Here is a 17,766-nt window from a genome sequence, read left to right as displayed (position 1 = left end):
TAGAAACATTATTTTAGCTAAACTGTTTTGAACGATTTCAAAAAACATTTGGGCAAAGGGGAGGTAGTTAAGGTGCTCACGTTGGATTAATTCAAGCACAGCGCATTTTGGGAGACAGGATAACAGTTGATCTCATTCCCTCTGTCATCCATAACCTAAATCCAAACTTTCTGACAATCTCAGGGACGTTCTGTGAACCTAGGCATATTTGCAGAGAGGCAGAGGAATTAAGGTTTCAATGCCTGTCTGCTTACGGCAAGGTCTTCCCTGGCACATAATTAATTGCAATATTTGCTTGAGGAGCATCAATAATGTGAACATTCTGGAAACTACATCCACATGCTGACAATAATCTGTTACTGATGAATGACCCTCAGCAGTTTCATGAATTCTGAGGACATGGCATGAATGGAGACAGAGATTTTTTTATTGCAAAATAATTCTCATGGTGACAATAACAATCTTATATCTAAATGGAAGCTTTAGTCTTTAATGTCTACAAATGCCAATACCTTTGGGAGACCAAATTATTTAACTTTGAAACGATTAAGAGGAAAAACTTGCAAATGAGAATGGTTTTAGGTTTGCTTCAAGTTCCTTTGAAGCAAATTTCCATTGCTGAGTTAGAACATGCTTGTTCCCCTGCAGGTTGCTTAGCTTTGTCCCAATAAGTAATTTTTCAAAATCTTTTCTTGACTTTGAGACTTATCAGTCATTAGCAATAAGTAACTAAAAATATTTAAAATCTTTATACTTTATAACTAGTGGGAGTCATTTTAAAATAATGCAATGCTAATTTCCCTTTGTAAGCCTTCACAATTGTTATTTGAAGGAGAAAAATCGTGGCATTTTGGTTTTTAAGATTTCGAGTGATTTCAGTGCAATCACATTATTAGCTGCACTCAGTCAAAAGGGAAACATGGGGCGCGATTCTCCGCTCCCGCGGCTAAGTGCCCACGCCGTCGAGGTTCACGACGGCGTGAAACGGCCCTGATCGCGACCGATTCAGGGCCCGAAAATGGGCTAGGATCGGGGCCGCAAGAAACTCGGGGGGGGGGGTGTCGCTAAAGCAGCGTCGTCAGCGCGCGCCGGGCATTGGCGCCGCATAAAAGCGGCGCCGCGTCATCCGCCGCCTAACTGGCGTCACCCGCGCATGCGTGGTTGCCGTTCTCCCCGAGGCCGCCCCACAAGAAGATGTCGGATGGATCTTGCAGGGCGCGGAGGAAAGGAGGTCCTCCTTCAGAGAGGCCGGCCCGCCGATCGGTGGGCACCGATCGCGGGCCAGGCCCCTTTTGAGTCCTACCCCGGTGAAAGAACCCCCCTCGCTGCCCCCCCCCCCCAGCGTTCCCACGCTGTTCCCGCCGGCAGCGACCAGGTGTGGATGGCGCCGGCGGGAAGCCGTCGTTTTGGGCAGGTCGCTCGGCCCATCCGGGCCTGAGAATAGCGGGGGTGGCGGAGAATCGCCATTTTGGGTGTCTCGGGCGATTCACCGGACTGTGTCGCGCAGAACTAGATAGTGCCGATCTTGCCACTTGGGTGCATCGCGGGAGGGCGTCAGGTGAAAAAAATGGCGTCCCAGGCGATTCTCCCAAACGGCGCGGTATCGGAGAATCGCGCCCATGATTCTTCAAGACAAGATCAAGGACCTGGCTGGATCTGGGGAGGGCAGAAGTAGGTATCATTTTGGAGGGGTGGTGTGAGCAAGACCGGGACATTGAGGGAGAGAAAAAACACATTTAATTAATTTTTTCACATTTTAGGATATCCCACATTTGGGACACAAATCTCCCATTAACGAATAAAGTTAGTCTCAGTGATGGTCACCATGACAACTCTCATTGGTTGTTCACTAATGTCCTTTTGGGAAGGAAATCCGCCATCCTTACCTGGTCTGGCCTATATGTTACTCCAGGCCCACAGCAATGCAATTGACTGTTGACTGCCCTCAGTTCCGGGGCAATCAAGGATGGGCAACAAATGTTGATCTTCCCAGCAACATCCATTTCTCATGAAAGAATAAAGAAACTTTTATGGTGCACTTCTTTGGAGTGCCTCTAAAGCATTTCACAGCCATAGAATTACTTTTGAATTTTGTAGTGCACTGTTATTTAGAAAACCATGGCAATCAACCCTTCTACAAAAACAGAAGTTAATCTCAGCATTTCATGAGAAAAATCCAATTTTTGCAATAGTATGCAATGGGATCTTTTAAGTGCCTGTGAATAAGCAGACATTTCAATGTGCTTTCTAAAAGACGGTAGCTCCACCAACGTAACACTCGCTCATGATTGTGGAATTACCCTTTTAAAGCAACAGTGATAACAGAGATTGATGTTAAAATGAATAACAATGTGCAGGACAACTACAAAATATAACAACTTTTTAAAAATTCGTTCCTGGGATGTTGGACGTCGCTGGCTGGGGCAGCATTTATTGTCTATCCCCAAGAGCATTTAAGAGTGAACCACATTGCTGTGACTCTGGAGTCACATGTCGGCCAGACCAGTTAAGGACGACAGATTTCCTTCCTTAGTGAACAAGATGGGGGGGTTTTACAACAATCGACAATGGTTTTCATGGTCACCTTTAGACTTTCAATTCACGGGGCTGTTTAGCACAGGGCTAAATCGCTGGCTTTGAAAGCCGACCAAGGCAGGCCAGCAGCGCGGTTCAATTCCCGTACCAGCCTCCCCGAGCAGGCGCCGGAATGTGGCGACTAGGGGATTTTCACAGTAACTTAATTTGAAGCCTACTTGTGACAATAAGCGATTTTCATTTCATTTCATTTCAATTCCAAATTTTAAAAAAAAATTGAATTAAAATTTCATCAGCTACTGTGGTGGGATTCGACCCCAGGTCCCTAGGGCATGACTTAATTCAGACTCTCCCTGCCATATTCAGAGTATGACTCTGTGTCGCTGGATTACCAGTCCAGCGGCAAAACCACTAAGCCACTACCTCCCCTGGGGGACGTAGTATGGCACTTGTTTTTAAAACAGTCAATGTTCTGTGAGAAAAGTATCTGCTCTATCTTTTATGTTAAAGTAGTTATTTAAAAAAAAAAATTATTACCTGCAATCAAAATTGTCCAGTGAAGGTAACAGGGCAACCTGGATGTCTTCTGGCTGCATCTCACAAACTGCTTCCAGAATTTTCCTTTGATCATTCGGATCTGTAATTTTAATCTGCATAAAAATTAAAATGTCTATAATTGATGCTCAGACCAGAATAAATTTAGAAAACAGCATGCTCTCATAACTTTCTGCAAATTTACCATTGACTATTAAACGTATTTTCATGTTTCATCAGAATCCCTCGGCAACAGCGAACACTTCGATCGTGTGCATAGCCATTCAAATGTAAATAATTTTATAATTAGCTGTATTCAAAATAAGACCCACAAATGCATACTTGTGCCAATTTGAAGTTATAACTCATAATTTCTCAATGGTGATGAAGAAACAACCTAGTGGGGCATCACAGTAGTTAGCAGAGGTTTCGATTTCATTGAAGGAATCTGTTGTAACAGGAAAATATTAGCAGTTCATTGTAACCCTCATGCGACTTGAAGTTTTTGTGAATGCGGCAGTTCATTAGATGACACAATTCACAGCTCCAGGGTCCCAGGTTCGATTCCCGGCTTGGGTCACTGTCTGTGTGGAGTCTGCACGTACTCCCCGTGTCTGCGCGGGTTTTCTCCGGGTGCTCCGGTTTCCTCCCACAGTCCAAAGACGTACAGGGTAGGTGGATTGGCCATGCTAAATTGCCCTTAAGTGTCCAAAAGCTGGCTTTTAAAGCAGACCAAGGAAGGCCAGCAGCACAGTTCAATTCCCGTACCAGCCTCCCCGAACAGGCGCCAGAATGTGGCGACTAGGGACTTTTCACAGTAACTTCATTTGAAGCCTGCTTGTGACAATAAGCGATTTTCATTTCATTTCAAAAAGGTTATGTGGGGTTACGGAGTTATGGGGATAGGGTGGAGGTGTGGGCCTAGGTAGGGTGTGGGTACTCTTTCCAAAGGCCGGTGCAGACTCAATGGGCCAAATGACCTCCTTCTGCACTGTAAATTCTATGATTCTATAATTCTAGTGTTTAGGAAACTTTACTCTCATCGTTAACCACGACTGCGGAAACTAGATTCTCGGGGGGGGGGGGCTCATCTTCAACGACTTCAATCTTCAAATCAGCTATGTTTTCCGTTTCTCAGAAATCACTTCCCTCCTGTCCTCTCTAAAACCCTGCTTTAGTTCAGACTCTCCCTGCCATATTCAAGGTCAACCCTTCAATCATACCATCTTCAGTGGCTCCGATGCACCTAACCTGCAGTATGTGCCGTCTACAAGATATACTGCAGCTGTTCACCTAGGTTTCTTCGACAGCACCTCTTACTCTACTCCAGCTGGAACAATAACAGTCCATCACTACTCCCACCACCCACTTCACCCCCCCCGAAAACACAATCTCGCATTGTACATCGCCCTGACTTGGACATGTAACGCAGTTTCTTCATTGCTGGGTTAGAATTCTGCAACACCTAAATAAATAAAATTGACAAAAGCTATCGTTGATCACTCCCCTTGTATCCCTCACCATCCACATGTCCTCACTCCCTTCCAAGCAAATTCCAATGGCAAGCATGAAGTCAGAAACTTACCAGCATAAAAAGTTTGCTATTCTTCCAATGGGGTTTTAATGGCGGGCCGGTTATCCAGCTGTCTAGTGGTGTGAATGCCAGTAACATTCATTTTCCACTCATTTTAAAAAAAATTATTTTTTTATTCTCCTCCTTTTTCGCATTTTCTCCCAAATTTACACCCAACAATAAACAATTATCAGTAATGAATGTAATGTCAATCCCCATATCAATAACAACACTCCCATCCTTCCACCAAACCCCCAAACAGCAGCCGCATGTCAATAAAAACAAATAACGAAAAGGAATCAGGAATCACCCATAGTCACCATTAACACATACTCCCCCCCAACTCCCCGAATGTTTGATGTGATCCAATTCTTGAAAGTGCATAATAAATAATGCCCATAAATTGTAGAACCCCTTCATCCTTCCCCTCAGTTAAAATCGACCTTTTCAAGCGTCAAGAATTCCAGCAGGTCCTCCCCGCCACAGCAGGTCCACCCCAACAGGATCCACCTTCAGGCGATCGACGAGGCGAAGGCTACAACATCTGCCTCTGCACCCGTTTCCAACCCCGGCTGGTCCGACACCCCGAATATGGCCTCCCGAAGGCCCGGGTCTAGTTTCACATGCACCACTTTAGAGATTACCCTGAACACCTCCTTCCAGTAATCCTCCAGCTTTGGACAGGACCAAAACATATCAACGTGGTTTGCAGCCCCCCCCCCCTCATTTTCCTCTAATGAAAGCTCATTTAAACAGCTGCATGGTGGAGTCTCATCATGCAGCGTCGGCCACAAACCCGTGGAAAACGTGTGGCGTGAACAAATCAGACCTCAGTTTGCTCGTGACTTAGAGGGGAGTGCAACATACACAGCTTGCCTGCCGTGGTGCTGCACCGCTCTTGTTTCGTGCTATGGCACATTGCAGTTCACCATGCCATTCATAACTGGCCAAATGGCTTCCATTCATTGACCAGGAGCAACTGATAGGTCAAAAGCAAATTACTGCGGATGCTGGAATCTGAAACCAAAGAGAAAATGCTGAAAAATCTCAGCAGGTCTGGCAGCATCTGTAGAGAGAGAAAAGAGCTAACGTTTTGAGTCCAGATGATCCTTTGTCAAAGCTATAAAACAGAGAAAGTGGGAAATATTTATACTGTGGAGTGAGAATGAAAGATGAGTCATAGCCACAGAAACCCAGGGAAACTGGGTGCTAATAGCCACAGAAACCATGGGGAAAGAGTGCTAATGGCAGTCCCCAGAGAAAACAAAAGGCGTGTAAAGCCAAACAGCAGAGAAACTAACATCAGAGGGTAAACTGTGACAGATGTAGATGTGGGGGATGGGGAAGGGGGAAGCAAAGGGGAGAAAGGGTAAGGAAAGGTGGATAAGATGGGGGAGGTGTTAAATATATATATATAAAGAAAGACAAGAGAGAAAGAAATGGTAAAAGACAGTTAAAATGAAATGGGAGGAAAACAAATGGGTCGAGGTGGGGTAGAGCTAATCATCTGAAGTTGTTGAATTTGATGTTGAGACCAGAAGGCTGTAGTGTGCCTAACCGGACGATGAAATGTTGTTCCTCCAGTTTGCGTTGAGCTTCACTGGAACATTGCAGAAGGCCAAGGACAGATATGTGGTCATGGAAGCAGGGTCTTGTGTTAAAATGGCAAGCAACGGGTAGGTCAGGGTCCTGAATGCGCACAAACTGAAGGTGCTCAGCAAAGCGATCACCAGTCTGCGCTTGGTCTCTCCAATATAGAGACGACCACATTGGGAGCAGCGAATGCAATAGATCAGATTGAATGAGGTGCAAGTGAAACGCTGCTTAACCTGGAATGAGTGTTTTGGGCCTGGGATGTTAAGCATGGAAGAGGTAAAGGGGCAGCTGTTACAACTTCTGCGATTGCATGGGAAGGTGCCATGGGTGATGGGAGAGGAGTTGGATGTGGTGGAGGGGTGGACTAGATGATCTCGGAAGGAATGGTCTCGGCGGAATGCTGACAGAGGGAGTGAAGGGAAGATGTGTTTAGTGGTGGCATCATGTGGAGTTGGGGAAATTGGCGGAGGATTATGCTTTGCATACGGAGGCTTGTGGGAACGAGGGGGACTCTATCCTTGTTCTGGGAGGGAGGGGAGAGGGCGAGGGTAGTTGCGCGGGAGCCAACCAGAAGTGTTTCTCCACTGATCAGAGGGGCTTAACTCGCAATCGCTGACCTCTGATTGAGCATCAGAAACTGTGCCGCCCCCCCCCCCCCTCTTTTTCAATCATTCTACATCCAGGGTGGGATAGAAGGCCCAGAAGAGTTTGTGCAGGTGAGTCGTTAGGAGTTTTGAAGTCCAACGGTAGTGTGTAGATAATATCGCTTTTGGAATATTAATGCTTATTTGGATAATTCTAGAGGGATGAAATATTTGCAAGGGTCTTCTGCAGGAAGGCCATTTCCTTGCCAAAGCTTGTGCAAGCATCAGGTTCGATATGGGGATTACATCTTTAGCTGGGGGGGGAAAGAGAGGACAAGGATGGGGAGGGGGCCAGCTGCCCACAGGTATTGTCCTAGAGTCTACCCTCAGGGTCACGAGGCACAGCCAGAAGAGGTGGAAGCCTGGCACGTGTTGCAAGGGAGAAGGGTCAGGAGAAGGTGACAATATCCAGCAGGCAGAGTACACACTCTGCGATCCACATGCCTGGACATGACAGAGATACAGTGCCAGAGGGCTCCAACTCCGCAGAGAAACAGTCGCCTCTATTCATAGCAAAAGAGGATAATAGTGTTATGCCCTGGATTACACTATTGTGCAAGTTGCTACTACAAAAAGAAAAAAACAAGGCAAAACTCTCACTGTTTGTTCCTTTTATTTAATATTCAAAAACCTGGATGAAGGGCAAAGACAAAGTTAAAAACGGTTAGAGTGTGCATATGAAATAAATCAATGATCTTGCAAAGTGCGTTGTAATACTTTTGAAAACATTAAAGAATATTCCAGCTTAAAAAATGTGGTGATTTGTAGCTGTTACTTTCAGTTAAATATTTAAACAATTAACTTGTCATAAACTAATGTTTTTCTCCTTTTACAATACAATCAACTTGCATGGCTTGTCTGGACAATCAAGTAAACTGGATAGGGTGCCTGCCCTAACCAAATGGTTACAAGCATTATACATCTCCTGTGCTTGTTAATTATCTAGAAAACAGCCCAACCTGTTATGAAAACATAGTTGCTTTGATGGCTTGAGTTAGGCGATGGCCAGAAAGCAATTCAAGTGCGCCTACTGTATTCTCATTTTGGTCCCGATGGCAGTCAGGAAGTGACTACCACATCACGTGTCATCAGGTTCTAAGGCAGCAGTGAACTAATTATTATATTGTGCCTACTTCCGTGGCTGACTAAATTTGTCCAACTAAAAGGACACAGGCTGAATCAAACAAAAAGGTCTGCATAGATCAGTTATTAAAAGGCTGTCCTATTGCATTTTATCACTTCATACATAAATAATTAATATAATTGGTGCTTAGCTCATTTTCCCAGCAGGGGGAAGGCTGGATGCACGGACGCAGGCCATCTCAAACCTCGGAGAATTTTGCAGCAGCCCCTTTTCTCTGTATAATTAACAAAGTAATTTTGAGCGACTGACTTTCCAAAGACATTTTCAGTAATGAAAATGCCAGCAACATGGGGCGAGATTCTCCGACCCCCCGCCGGATCGGAGAATCGCCGGGGGCTGGCGTGAATCCCGCCCCCGCCAGTTGCCGAAGTCTCCGGCACCGGATATTCGGCGGGGGCGGGAATCGCGTCGCACCGGCTGGCGGCCCCCCCCCCCCCGTGCGATTCTCCGGCCCGGATGGGCCGAAGTCGCGCCGCTAAAATGCCTGTCCCGCCGGCGTAAATTAAACCACCTACCTTACCGGCGGGACAAGGCGGCGCGGGGGGGCTCCGGGGTCCTGGGAGGGGGGGGTGCGGGGCGATCTGGCCCCGGGGGGTGCCCCCACGGTGGCCTGGCCCGCGATCGGGGCCCACCGATCCGCGGGCGGGCCTGTGCCGTGGGGGCACTCTTTCCCTTCTGCCTCCGCCACGGTCTCCAACATGGCGGAGGCAGAAGAGAATCCCTCCACTGCGCATGCGTGGGAATGCCGTCAGCGGCCGCTGACGCTCCCGCGCATGCGCCGCCCGGAGATGTCATTTCCGCGCCAGCTGGCGGGGCACCAAAGGCCTTTTCCGCCAGCTGGCGGGGCGGAAATTCGTCTGGCACCGACCTAGCCCCTCAAGGTTGGGGCTCGGCCCCCAAAGATGCGGAGCATTCCGCACCTTTGGGGTGGCGCGATGCCCGTCTGATTTGCACCGTTTTGGGCGCCAGTCGGCGGACATCGCGCCGTTTCCGGAGAATTTCGCCCAGGATTTCCAGAGATATTTTTTTAAAGGGGCTATAAAACCCCAAAAATATAAGGTAGTAACAAGTCACATTTGTTTACATAACTGTAAAGAAGTTCGGAGGTTTTCCAAGCACATTTGGGCCATCATACATTCATAAGAGATTACTTCAAATCGTTATGCACCCGCCCACAAAAAAGTTGTTTGGTCAATAGTGCGTTAATCATATGTTACAGAAAAGATCTTAAAAATGTGAAATCTTCTGGTGCCATCCTTTTCAGCTGTTATCTGGAAGCTTGAATTATTTTTTAAATGTTACCAGCCACTACAGCGATCATAACACAAGTGATAAATCATGTGTCAGCCATTGTAATTATCAAACTGGGTTCGGAGCACAGTAGAGGTTGTCAGAACAGTAACATGCGTGTACCACATAATTCTAGGGGTTTCACAGTCCAAGACAATTTAGATAGTAAAAGTTGCAGCTGATGAAGTACCCCAATCAGGCTCACAGAAAAATCTCACCCCTGACCTCACAAACTAAACTTGAAATGGAGACGCCGACATTGGACTGGGGTGAGCACAGCAACAAGTCTTACAGCACCAGGTTAAAGTCTGTTAAAGACACGTTTGTTTCGAGTCACTAGCTTTCGGAGCACTGCTCCTTCCTGAGGTGAATGAAGAGGTAGGTTCCAGAAACATATATATATGTATATATATATATATATATATAAAGTCAATGATGCAAGGCGATACTTTGAATGCGAGTCTTTGCAGGTAATTAAGTCTTTACAGGTCCAAACGGAGCAACTGGAGAGAGGGATAATCACAGGTTAAAGAGGTGTGAATTGTCTCAAGCCAGGACAGTTGGTAGGATTTTGCAAGCCCAGGTCAGATGGTGGAGGGTGAATGTAATGCGACATGAATCCAAGGTCTTGATACCTGGTGTTGCAAGACTTCTTACTGTACTAAATTTGAAAGCACACCATATTCTGCACGATATCTCGCTCAAGGTGAATCACAGAGACTAGATGAAGTTCATTCAGTCCATTCTGCCTGTATCAGCTCTTTGGCAAAGCTATGCAATTCATCCCACTCTTTTCCCTTCAACTTCTCTTTTGAATGTTACGGCGAATTTTGCTTACAAAACTCTTTCCAGCAGTGCATTCCAGATCTTTTAAAAAAAAAATTTTTTTTATTAAAGGTTTTCATAAAATATCAATAACAAAATGAGAACGAAAAAAGAACCCAACAGGGTTAAGTACAAAACACAACCTAAAAAAGCAACCCCCCAATCCCCTCCCCCCGTACATAAAAAATAAATTAACATTTAACACCCCGACTTAAGACAACAGGTGAATACACCCCCTCAGACCCTCCAGTGTAAATAACATAAACAAAAATAAAGTAAACCCCCCCCCTCCCCCCGAGCTGCTGCTGCCATTGACCAATGTCTATCGTTCTGCCAGAAAGTCTAAGAACGGTTGCCACCGCCTAAAGAACCCTTGTACCGACCCTCTCCAATTTAATGAACCCTGCCATATCGCTGATCCAGGATTCCACGCTTGGGGGCCTCGCATCTTTCCACTGAAGGAGACTCCTTCGCCGGGCTACCAGGGACGCAAAGGCCAGAATTCCGGCCTCTTTCTCCTGCACTCCCGGCTCCTCTGCCACCCCAAATATTGCGAGCCCCCAGCCCGGTTTGACCCTGGATCCTACCACCCTCAACACCGTCCTCACTACGCCCTTCCAAAATTCCTCCAGCGCTGGGCATGCCCAGAACACATGGGTGTGATTTGCTGGGCTCCCTGAGCACCTAACACACCTGTCCTCACCCCCAAAGAACCTGCTCATCCTTGTCCCGGTCATGTGTGCCCTGTGCAGCACCTTAAACTGTATGAGGCTGAGCCTCGCGCATGAAGAGGAAGAGTTCACCCTCCCTAGGGCATCTGCACACGTCCCCTCTTCGATCTCCTCTCCCAACTCCTCCTCCCACTTACCTTTCAACTCCACCACCGAGGCCTCCTCCTCCTGCATCACCTGGTATGTTTCCGAGATCTTCCCCACTCCCACCCACCCCCCCGAGAGCACCCTGTCCTGTACTGTGTGTGGCAGTAGCCGTGGGAATTCCACCACCTGCCGTCTGGCAAACGCCCTTATCTGTAATTACCTGAAGGTGTTCCCCGGGGGGGAGCCCGTACTTCTCCTCCAGCTCACCCAAGCTCGCGAACGTCCCGTCCACAAACAGGTCCCCCAACTTTCGTATGCCTGCCCTGTGCCACACCGTAAACCCTCCACCTGTTCTTCCTGGGGCGAACCGGTGGTTCCCCCGTAATGGGGTCCACGCTGAGGCCCTAACTTCCCCCCTATGCCGCCTCCACTGCCCCCAAATTTTGAGGGCCGCCACCACCACCGTCCGGCCCCGGTGCCTTCCACGCCTGCATGCTTCCTATCCCTTTGATCAGCTCCTCCAGCCCAATCGGGGCCCCCAGTCCCGCCACCAGTCCCTCTTCCACCGTTGGAAACCTCAATTGGTCCAGGAAACGGCCCATCCCTCCCTCCTCCCGTGGGGGCTCGGATCGGTACAATTCCTCGTAGAAGTCCCTGAAGACCCCATTGATGCCAACCCCACTCCGCAACACGCCCCCTCCCCTGTCCTTAACTCCCCCGATCTCCCTAGCTGCGTCCCGCTTCCGAAGCTGATGCGCCAGCATCCGGCTTGCCTTTTCCCCATACTCGTAGACCGCCCCCTGGGCCTTCCTCCACTGCACCTCCGCCTTCCTGGTGGTCACCAGGTCGAATTCGGCCTGGAGGCCGCGCCTCTTCCTCAACAATCCTTCCTCAGGTTCTTCTGCATACCTCCTGTCTACCCTCACCATCTCCCCCACCAGCCTCTCCCTCGCCACCCCGCTCCTTGTGGGCCCTGATGGAGATCAGCTCTACCCTCACCACCGCCTTCAGTGCCTCCCATACCATCCCCACTCGGACCTCCCCATTGTCGTTGGTCTCCAAGTACCTCTCTATACTTCCTCGGACCCGCTCGCTCACCTCCTCGCCGCCAACAGCCCCACCTCCAAGCGCCACAGCGGGCGCTGGTCCCTCTCCTCCCCCATCTCCAAGTCCACCCAATGCGGGGCATGGTCCGAAATGGCTATTGCCGAATACTCGCTATCCTCTACTCTCGCTATCAGCGCCCTACTCAAAATGAAAGTCGATTCGAGAATAAGCCTTATGGACATGTGAGAAGAATGAAAATTCCCTAGCCCCCGGCCTTGCAAATCTCCAAGGGTCCACCCCTCCCATTTGGTCCATAAATCCCCTCAACACTCTAGCCGCCGCCGGCTTCCTACCCGTCCTAGACCTGGAGCGATCCATTGCAGGATCCAACACCGTGTTAAAGTCTCCCCCCATTATCAGGCCCCCCACTTCCAAGTCTGGGATCCGACCCAACATACGCCGCATAAAACCCGCATCGTCCCAGTTCGGAGCATACACATTGACCAGTACCACCCTCTCTCCCTGCAACTTACCACTTACCATTATGTACCTACTGCCATTATCTGCCACAATGCTCGGCGCCTCGAATAACACCTTCTTTCCCACCAAGATCGCCATCCCTCGATTTTTGGCATCTAGCCCCGAGTGAAACACCTGACCTACCCACCCTTTTCTCAGTCTTACCTGGTCTGCCACCTTCAGGTGTGTCTCCTGGAGCATAACCACATCCGCCTTGAGCCCCTTCAGGTGCGCGAACACGCGGGCCCGCTTAACCGGCCCATTCAGTCCCCTTACATTCCAGGTTATCAGCCGGATCAGGGGGCTACCCGCCCCCCTCCCCCGCCGACTAGCCATGACCCCTCCTCGGCCAGCCACGCGCCCGCACCCCACACCCGGCCCGTTCCCCACAGCGGCATACCCCCGCCTCGACCCATCCCACTCGCTCCAGCTCCTCCTTGATCTTAGCAGCAGCAACTCGATTTCCCCCCCCCCCGGGCTAGGACCCATCCTAGCTGGTTTACTCCCCCCATTGCACTTCCGCAAGTCAGCTGACCCCGGCCACTCCCGCCTCCCCTTCGACTCCTCCCATTGTGTGGCACACCCTCCTCTCCCGCTCCCCATTCACAGGCTCTCCCCCTCCGTTCTAAGCGCGGGAAACAATCCTCGCTTCCCCGCCCCGGTCCCGCCCCCCCCCCCCCCCCCCCCCCGTCTTCGGCGTGGGAAAAAAATCCCACGCCCTCCACCTACCAGGCCCCGCCACCAACCAGAACAGTGCCCAACCCGCCCCATCCACCCTCCCCAACCCGAAAGAGAAAAACACAGAGAAAAAGAAACCCAAAACAATGCAAAGGCCCCCCCCCCCCCCCCGAACCAAAAATAGGCATAACATATCCACTGCAGTCCCCAATCGCCCATCCCGACCCTCAGTCAGTGTCCAGCTTCTCGGCCTGAACAAAGGCCCACGCCTCCTCCAGAGACTCAAAATAATGGTGCCGGTCCTTGTAGGTAACCCACAATCGCGTCGGCTGCAACATGCCAAACTTCACCCCCTTCCTGTGCAGCACCGCCTTCGCTCGATTGTACCCGGCCCTCCTCTTCGCCACCTCCGCACTCCAGTCCTGATATATCCGGACCTCCGCGTTCTCCCACCTGCTGCTCCTCTCCTTCTTGGCCCACCTGAGCACACACTCCCGATCGACGAACCGATGGAACCGCACCAGCACCGCCCGCGGAGGCTCGTTAGCCTTGGGCCTCCTTGCCAACACACTATGGGCCCCTTCCAGCTCCAGGGGCCCCTGGAAGGACCCCGCTCCCATCAGCGAGTTTAACATGGTGACCACATAGGTCCCCACGTCCGGCCCCTCCAGCCCCACCGGGAGGCCCAGAATCCGCAGATTCTTCCGCCTCGACCGATTCTCCATCTCCTCGAACCGCTCCTGCCATTTCTTGTGGAGAGCCTCGTGCGCCTCCACCTTTACCGCCAGGACTAAGATCTCGTCCTCATTGTCAGAGATCTTTTGTTGAGCCTCTCGGATCGCCTCCCCCTGGGCCGTCTGTGTCTCCAGCAGCTTATCAATAGAAGCCTTCATCGGCTCTAGCAGGTCCGTTTTAATCTCTCTGAGGCAGCGCTGGATACCCTCCTGTTGCTCCTCCGCCCACTGCCTCCACGCTGCCTGGTCTCCGCCCGCCGCCATTTTGTCCTTCTTCCCTCCCTTCTTCTGGTCCACCACCACCTTTTTTGTCACCCCGCTCCTAGTTAAAGCCATATACTGACGGGGAGCTATTATTAACTCCTTCCCACACCGGGAAACGTCGAAAAAGTGCCCTTGGGGGCCCTGAAAAGAGCCCAAAAGTCTCGAGAGGGAATCCTTTTGGCAGTGTTTGCTTCACCAATCTGTCCCAAAATGTCTGTGGAAACTCCTGAAAAAGGTCTAAGAGTCCGTTCCAGACGGGAGCTGCCGAATGCGTGACCTACTCCTCCATGGCCGCCACCGGAAGCCTCGTCCCCGCTTCTTCAGTGGCCTTGGTGAGATCTGCATTCCAGATCTTAACAACTCACAGTATGAAAATAAATGTTCCTTAATGTTGGCTCTGGTTTATTCGCTAATCACCATAAATCTGTGCCTCTGGTTATTGATCCTACTGTGACTGCAAACACTTTCTCCTTGCTAGCTATTAAATCCATTAATAATTTTGAATACCCTATTAAATCTTTGCTTAACCTTCTCGCTCTAAGGAGAACAGCCTAATCTTCTCCAGACTTTCCTCGAAACGCAAATCCTTTGTTCCTGGAAACATTCTGGTGAGTCTCTCTTCTGTATCCCCTCGAAGGCCTCAACAAACCTCTTGAATGGTGGTATCCAGAACTGAACACAATACTCCAAGTTGAGGCCTAACCAATGTTTCATAAAGGTTTAGCTTACCTTCCTTTTTTTTTTGTATTTTGTTCCATTATTAATAAAACCAAGGATCTGAGTTGCTTTGACAGCCTTTTCAGTTTGTTCTGCCACCTTGAAAGATTTGTATACATACACCCTTCGGTCTCTCTGACCCCTTTTGTAGTTCATATTGCCTTCTATTTTGTTTATTTTTTGCGGGATATGAGCATGGCAAGCAAAGCCAGCGTATGTTTCCGTTGAAAAGGTAATAGTGACCCACCTTCTTGAACCACTGCAATCCATCGGGTGCAGATATCCTACAGTAAGCTTAGAATGGGAATTCCAGATTTTGACCCAGTAACAGTGAAGGATTGGCATTATAGTTCCAAGTCAGGGTGGTGCATGACTTTGAAGGAAACTTGCAGGTGGTGGTGTTCCCATGCCTCTTCTACCATTGTACCTCTAGGTGGTACGGGGTCGTTGGTTTGAAAGTGTCAATTAAGTCTCGCCTTAACAGGGATCTCGGAAACAGTACTGATCTAGAACATTTTCTTGCACACATATCAGGAATTCCTCGTCTGATTTGTCCTTTAGATTGCTACTATGAAACTGTTATGCGTCTCTTAACCTGTTCAAGGGGAGGCATGGGAGATCACATATGTAAGGGGATGGCACAGTGGTCAGCACTGCTGCCTCCACAGCGCTAGGGACCCGTGTTCAATTCCAGCCTTGGATGACTGTCCATGTGGAGTTTGCTCGTTCTCCCAGTGTCGGCATGGGTTTCCTCCCAGAATCCAAGGATATGTAGTAGTTTGGGTGGATTGGCCATGATAAAATTGCCCCGTAAGTGTCCAGGGATGTGCAAGTGAGATTATGGGGATAGGGCAGTGGAGCTGGCTTAGGAAGGGTGCTCTTTCATAGGATCGGTGCAGACCCAATGTGTCAAATGGCCTCCTTTGGCACTGTAGGAATTTTAATTCTACACCACCAGCTGGGACAGGACAAGTTGCTCACTCTATCCTTGTTCTAACACCTTCCCCTTTGATCCCTGATGATTTGTTTTTACCTTCTGAAGGCTATTCCACCCATTTTACTGATCTGTGATATTATACGAGTTGATATTTTCCATTCAACCCCAAGAATCGCTTACTTCTGCCCCATGAGTAAGATTTTGTTTACTCTCTAATGTTGTTACTTGTTAAGCTTTTTGATTAACAGGCAGTTTCACAACTTTTTGCCCAAATAGTATATGTGGTTTTCTTGTAAGCTTTTTATAGCAAATAAAGTTCATGCATTCATCTTCAGAGTCATAGATGTTTACAGCATGGGAAACAGGCCTTTGGCCCAGCTTGTCCATGCCACCCAGTTTCTATCATTAAGCTTGTCCACTTGCTCACATTTGGTCCATATCCCTCTATACCACCCTGCCCATGTAACTGTCTAACTGTTTGTTAAAGGAAAAATTGTACTCGCTTCTACCATTGCCTCTGGCAGCTCATTCCAGATGCTCACCACCCTCTTGTGTGAAGAAATTTCCCCTCTGGTCTCTCTTGTATCTCTCCCCTCTCACCTTAAACCTGTGCCCTCGAGTTCTAGACTCCTCCACCTTTGGGAAAAGGGAAAGGCTTCCTTCAAACAACTCAATCAAATTGGTGAGACATGACTTTCCCCTTACAAAGCCATGCTGATTTTCCCTAATTAGCCCTTGCCTATCTAAATGCCTATAGATCCTATTCCTCAGAATACCTTCTAACAACTTACCCACTACAGAAGTAAGGCTAACCTGTCTGTAGTTCCCACGTTTATCCCTACAGCCCTTCTTAAACAAGGGCGCAACATTTGCTACCCTTCAATCTTCAGGCATCTCTCCTGTGGCTGTCGATGATAAAAATATCTCAGCTAGGAGGCCGGCAATTTCCTCCCAAGCCTCATACAATGTCCTGGGATTCATTTAATCCTGTCCCGGGGATTTATCTATCTTGATGCGCTTTAATATCTCCTTCTCTGTAATATGTACACTCCTCAAGACATCACTTTTTATTTCCCCAATTTCCCAACATTCGTGCCTTTCTCAACAGTAAATACTGATGAGAAATATTAATTTAAGACCTCTCCCATCCCTTATAGATCTGCACATAGATGACCCTCTCCCTAGTCACCCTTTATTTATCTGTAAAAGATCTTTGGATTTTCCTTTGCCTTATCGGCCAAGACAATCACATGTCCCCTTTTTGCCCCTTGATTTCTCTCTTAACTCTATTCCCACAAGCCCCTACTCTTCAAGGGATCCACTTGATCCCAGCTGTCTATGCATGTCATATGCCTCCTTCTTCCTTTTGACCATGGCCTCAATATCCCGAGTCATCCAGGGTTCCCTCCTTCTACCAGCCTCACCACCTTGATCATACTGATCACAGCTGTTCCTTCTTATAAGTGACATCCTGATAACACAAATGAATTAAGTGATTCACGGCTTAAACACTGTAAAGTTGCATAATACCACTTCTTTCAGTTACACCAAAATGTTGGTGTTATTTCTGGTGAACGACCATTGCAAACATGGTTCAAAGTTTGTGAATAAGATCATCAAGAAGCAGAATGGTGCCAGATATTTTGGTTTCCTATGGTGGGTGTCATAGATATACCGATACTGTCAAGCCCCTATTACCTATAGTGGCATGGACCAACTGTTCAAATGTTAACAAGGGAACTGCCTCCTTATCGTGGGGTCAATGTGTTCAAATTGATAAATGTTAAAATACTTAATTTAGAAGATTACTTAAAAGATCCCAGAACTCTTAATACAAAATAAGAAATCATACATTTTGGCAAAAACAAAATAATAATTACACTGGCAATAAGGAGAAAACAAGTTATTTTA

The 17,766-nt window shown here is 48.5% G+C and overlaps 1 protein-coding gene across 2 annotated transcripts in view; it reads right to left on the bottom strand.

Annotated features, from left to right (window-relative positions):
- The window catches only part of asz1 (ankyrin repeat, SAM and basic leucine zipper domain containing 1), a 134,512-nt gene that overhangs the window by 28,173 nt on the left and 88,573 nt on the right, over positions 1-17,766 (bottom strand). For both annotated transcript variants that reach the window (XM_072485247.1, XM_072485248.1), the window contains exon 10: positions 3,073-3,185. In XM_072485247.1, coding sequence (XP_072341348.1) covers positions 3,073-3,185 — 113 coding nt within the window. The remainder of the gene's footprint in view (positions 1-3,072; positions 3,186-17,766) is intronic.

Source organism: Scyliorhinus torazame, chromosome 19 (genome assembly GCF_047496885.1).
Source record: "Scyliorhinus torazame isolate Kashiwa2021f chromosome 19, sScyTor2.1, whole genome shotgun sequence".
Taxonomy (NCBI): domain Eukaryota; kingdom Metazoa; phylum Chordata; class Chondrichthyes; order Carcharhiniformes; family Scyliorhinidae; genus Scyliorhinus; species Scyliorhinus torazame.
This window is presented reverse-complemented; position numbering and strand designations above follow the sequence as displayed.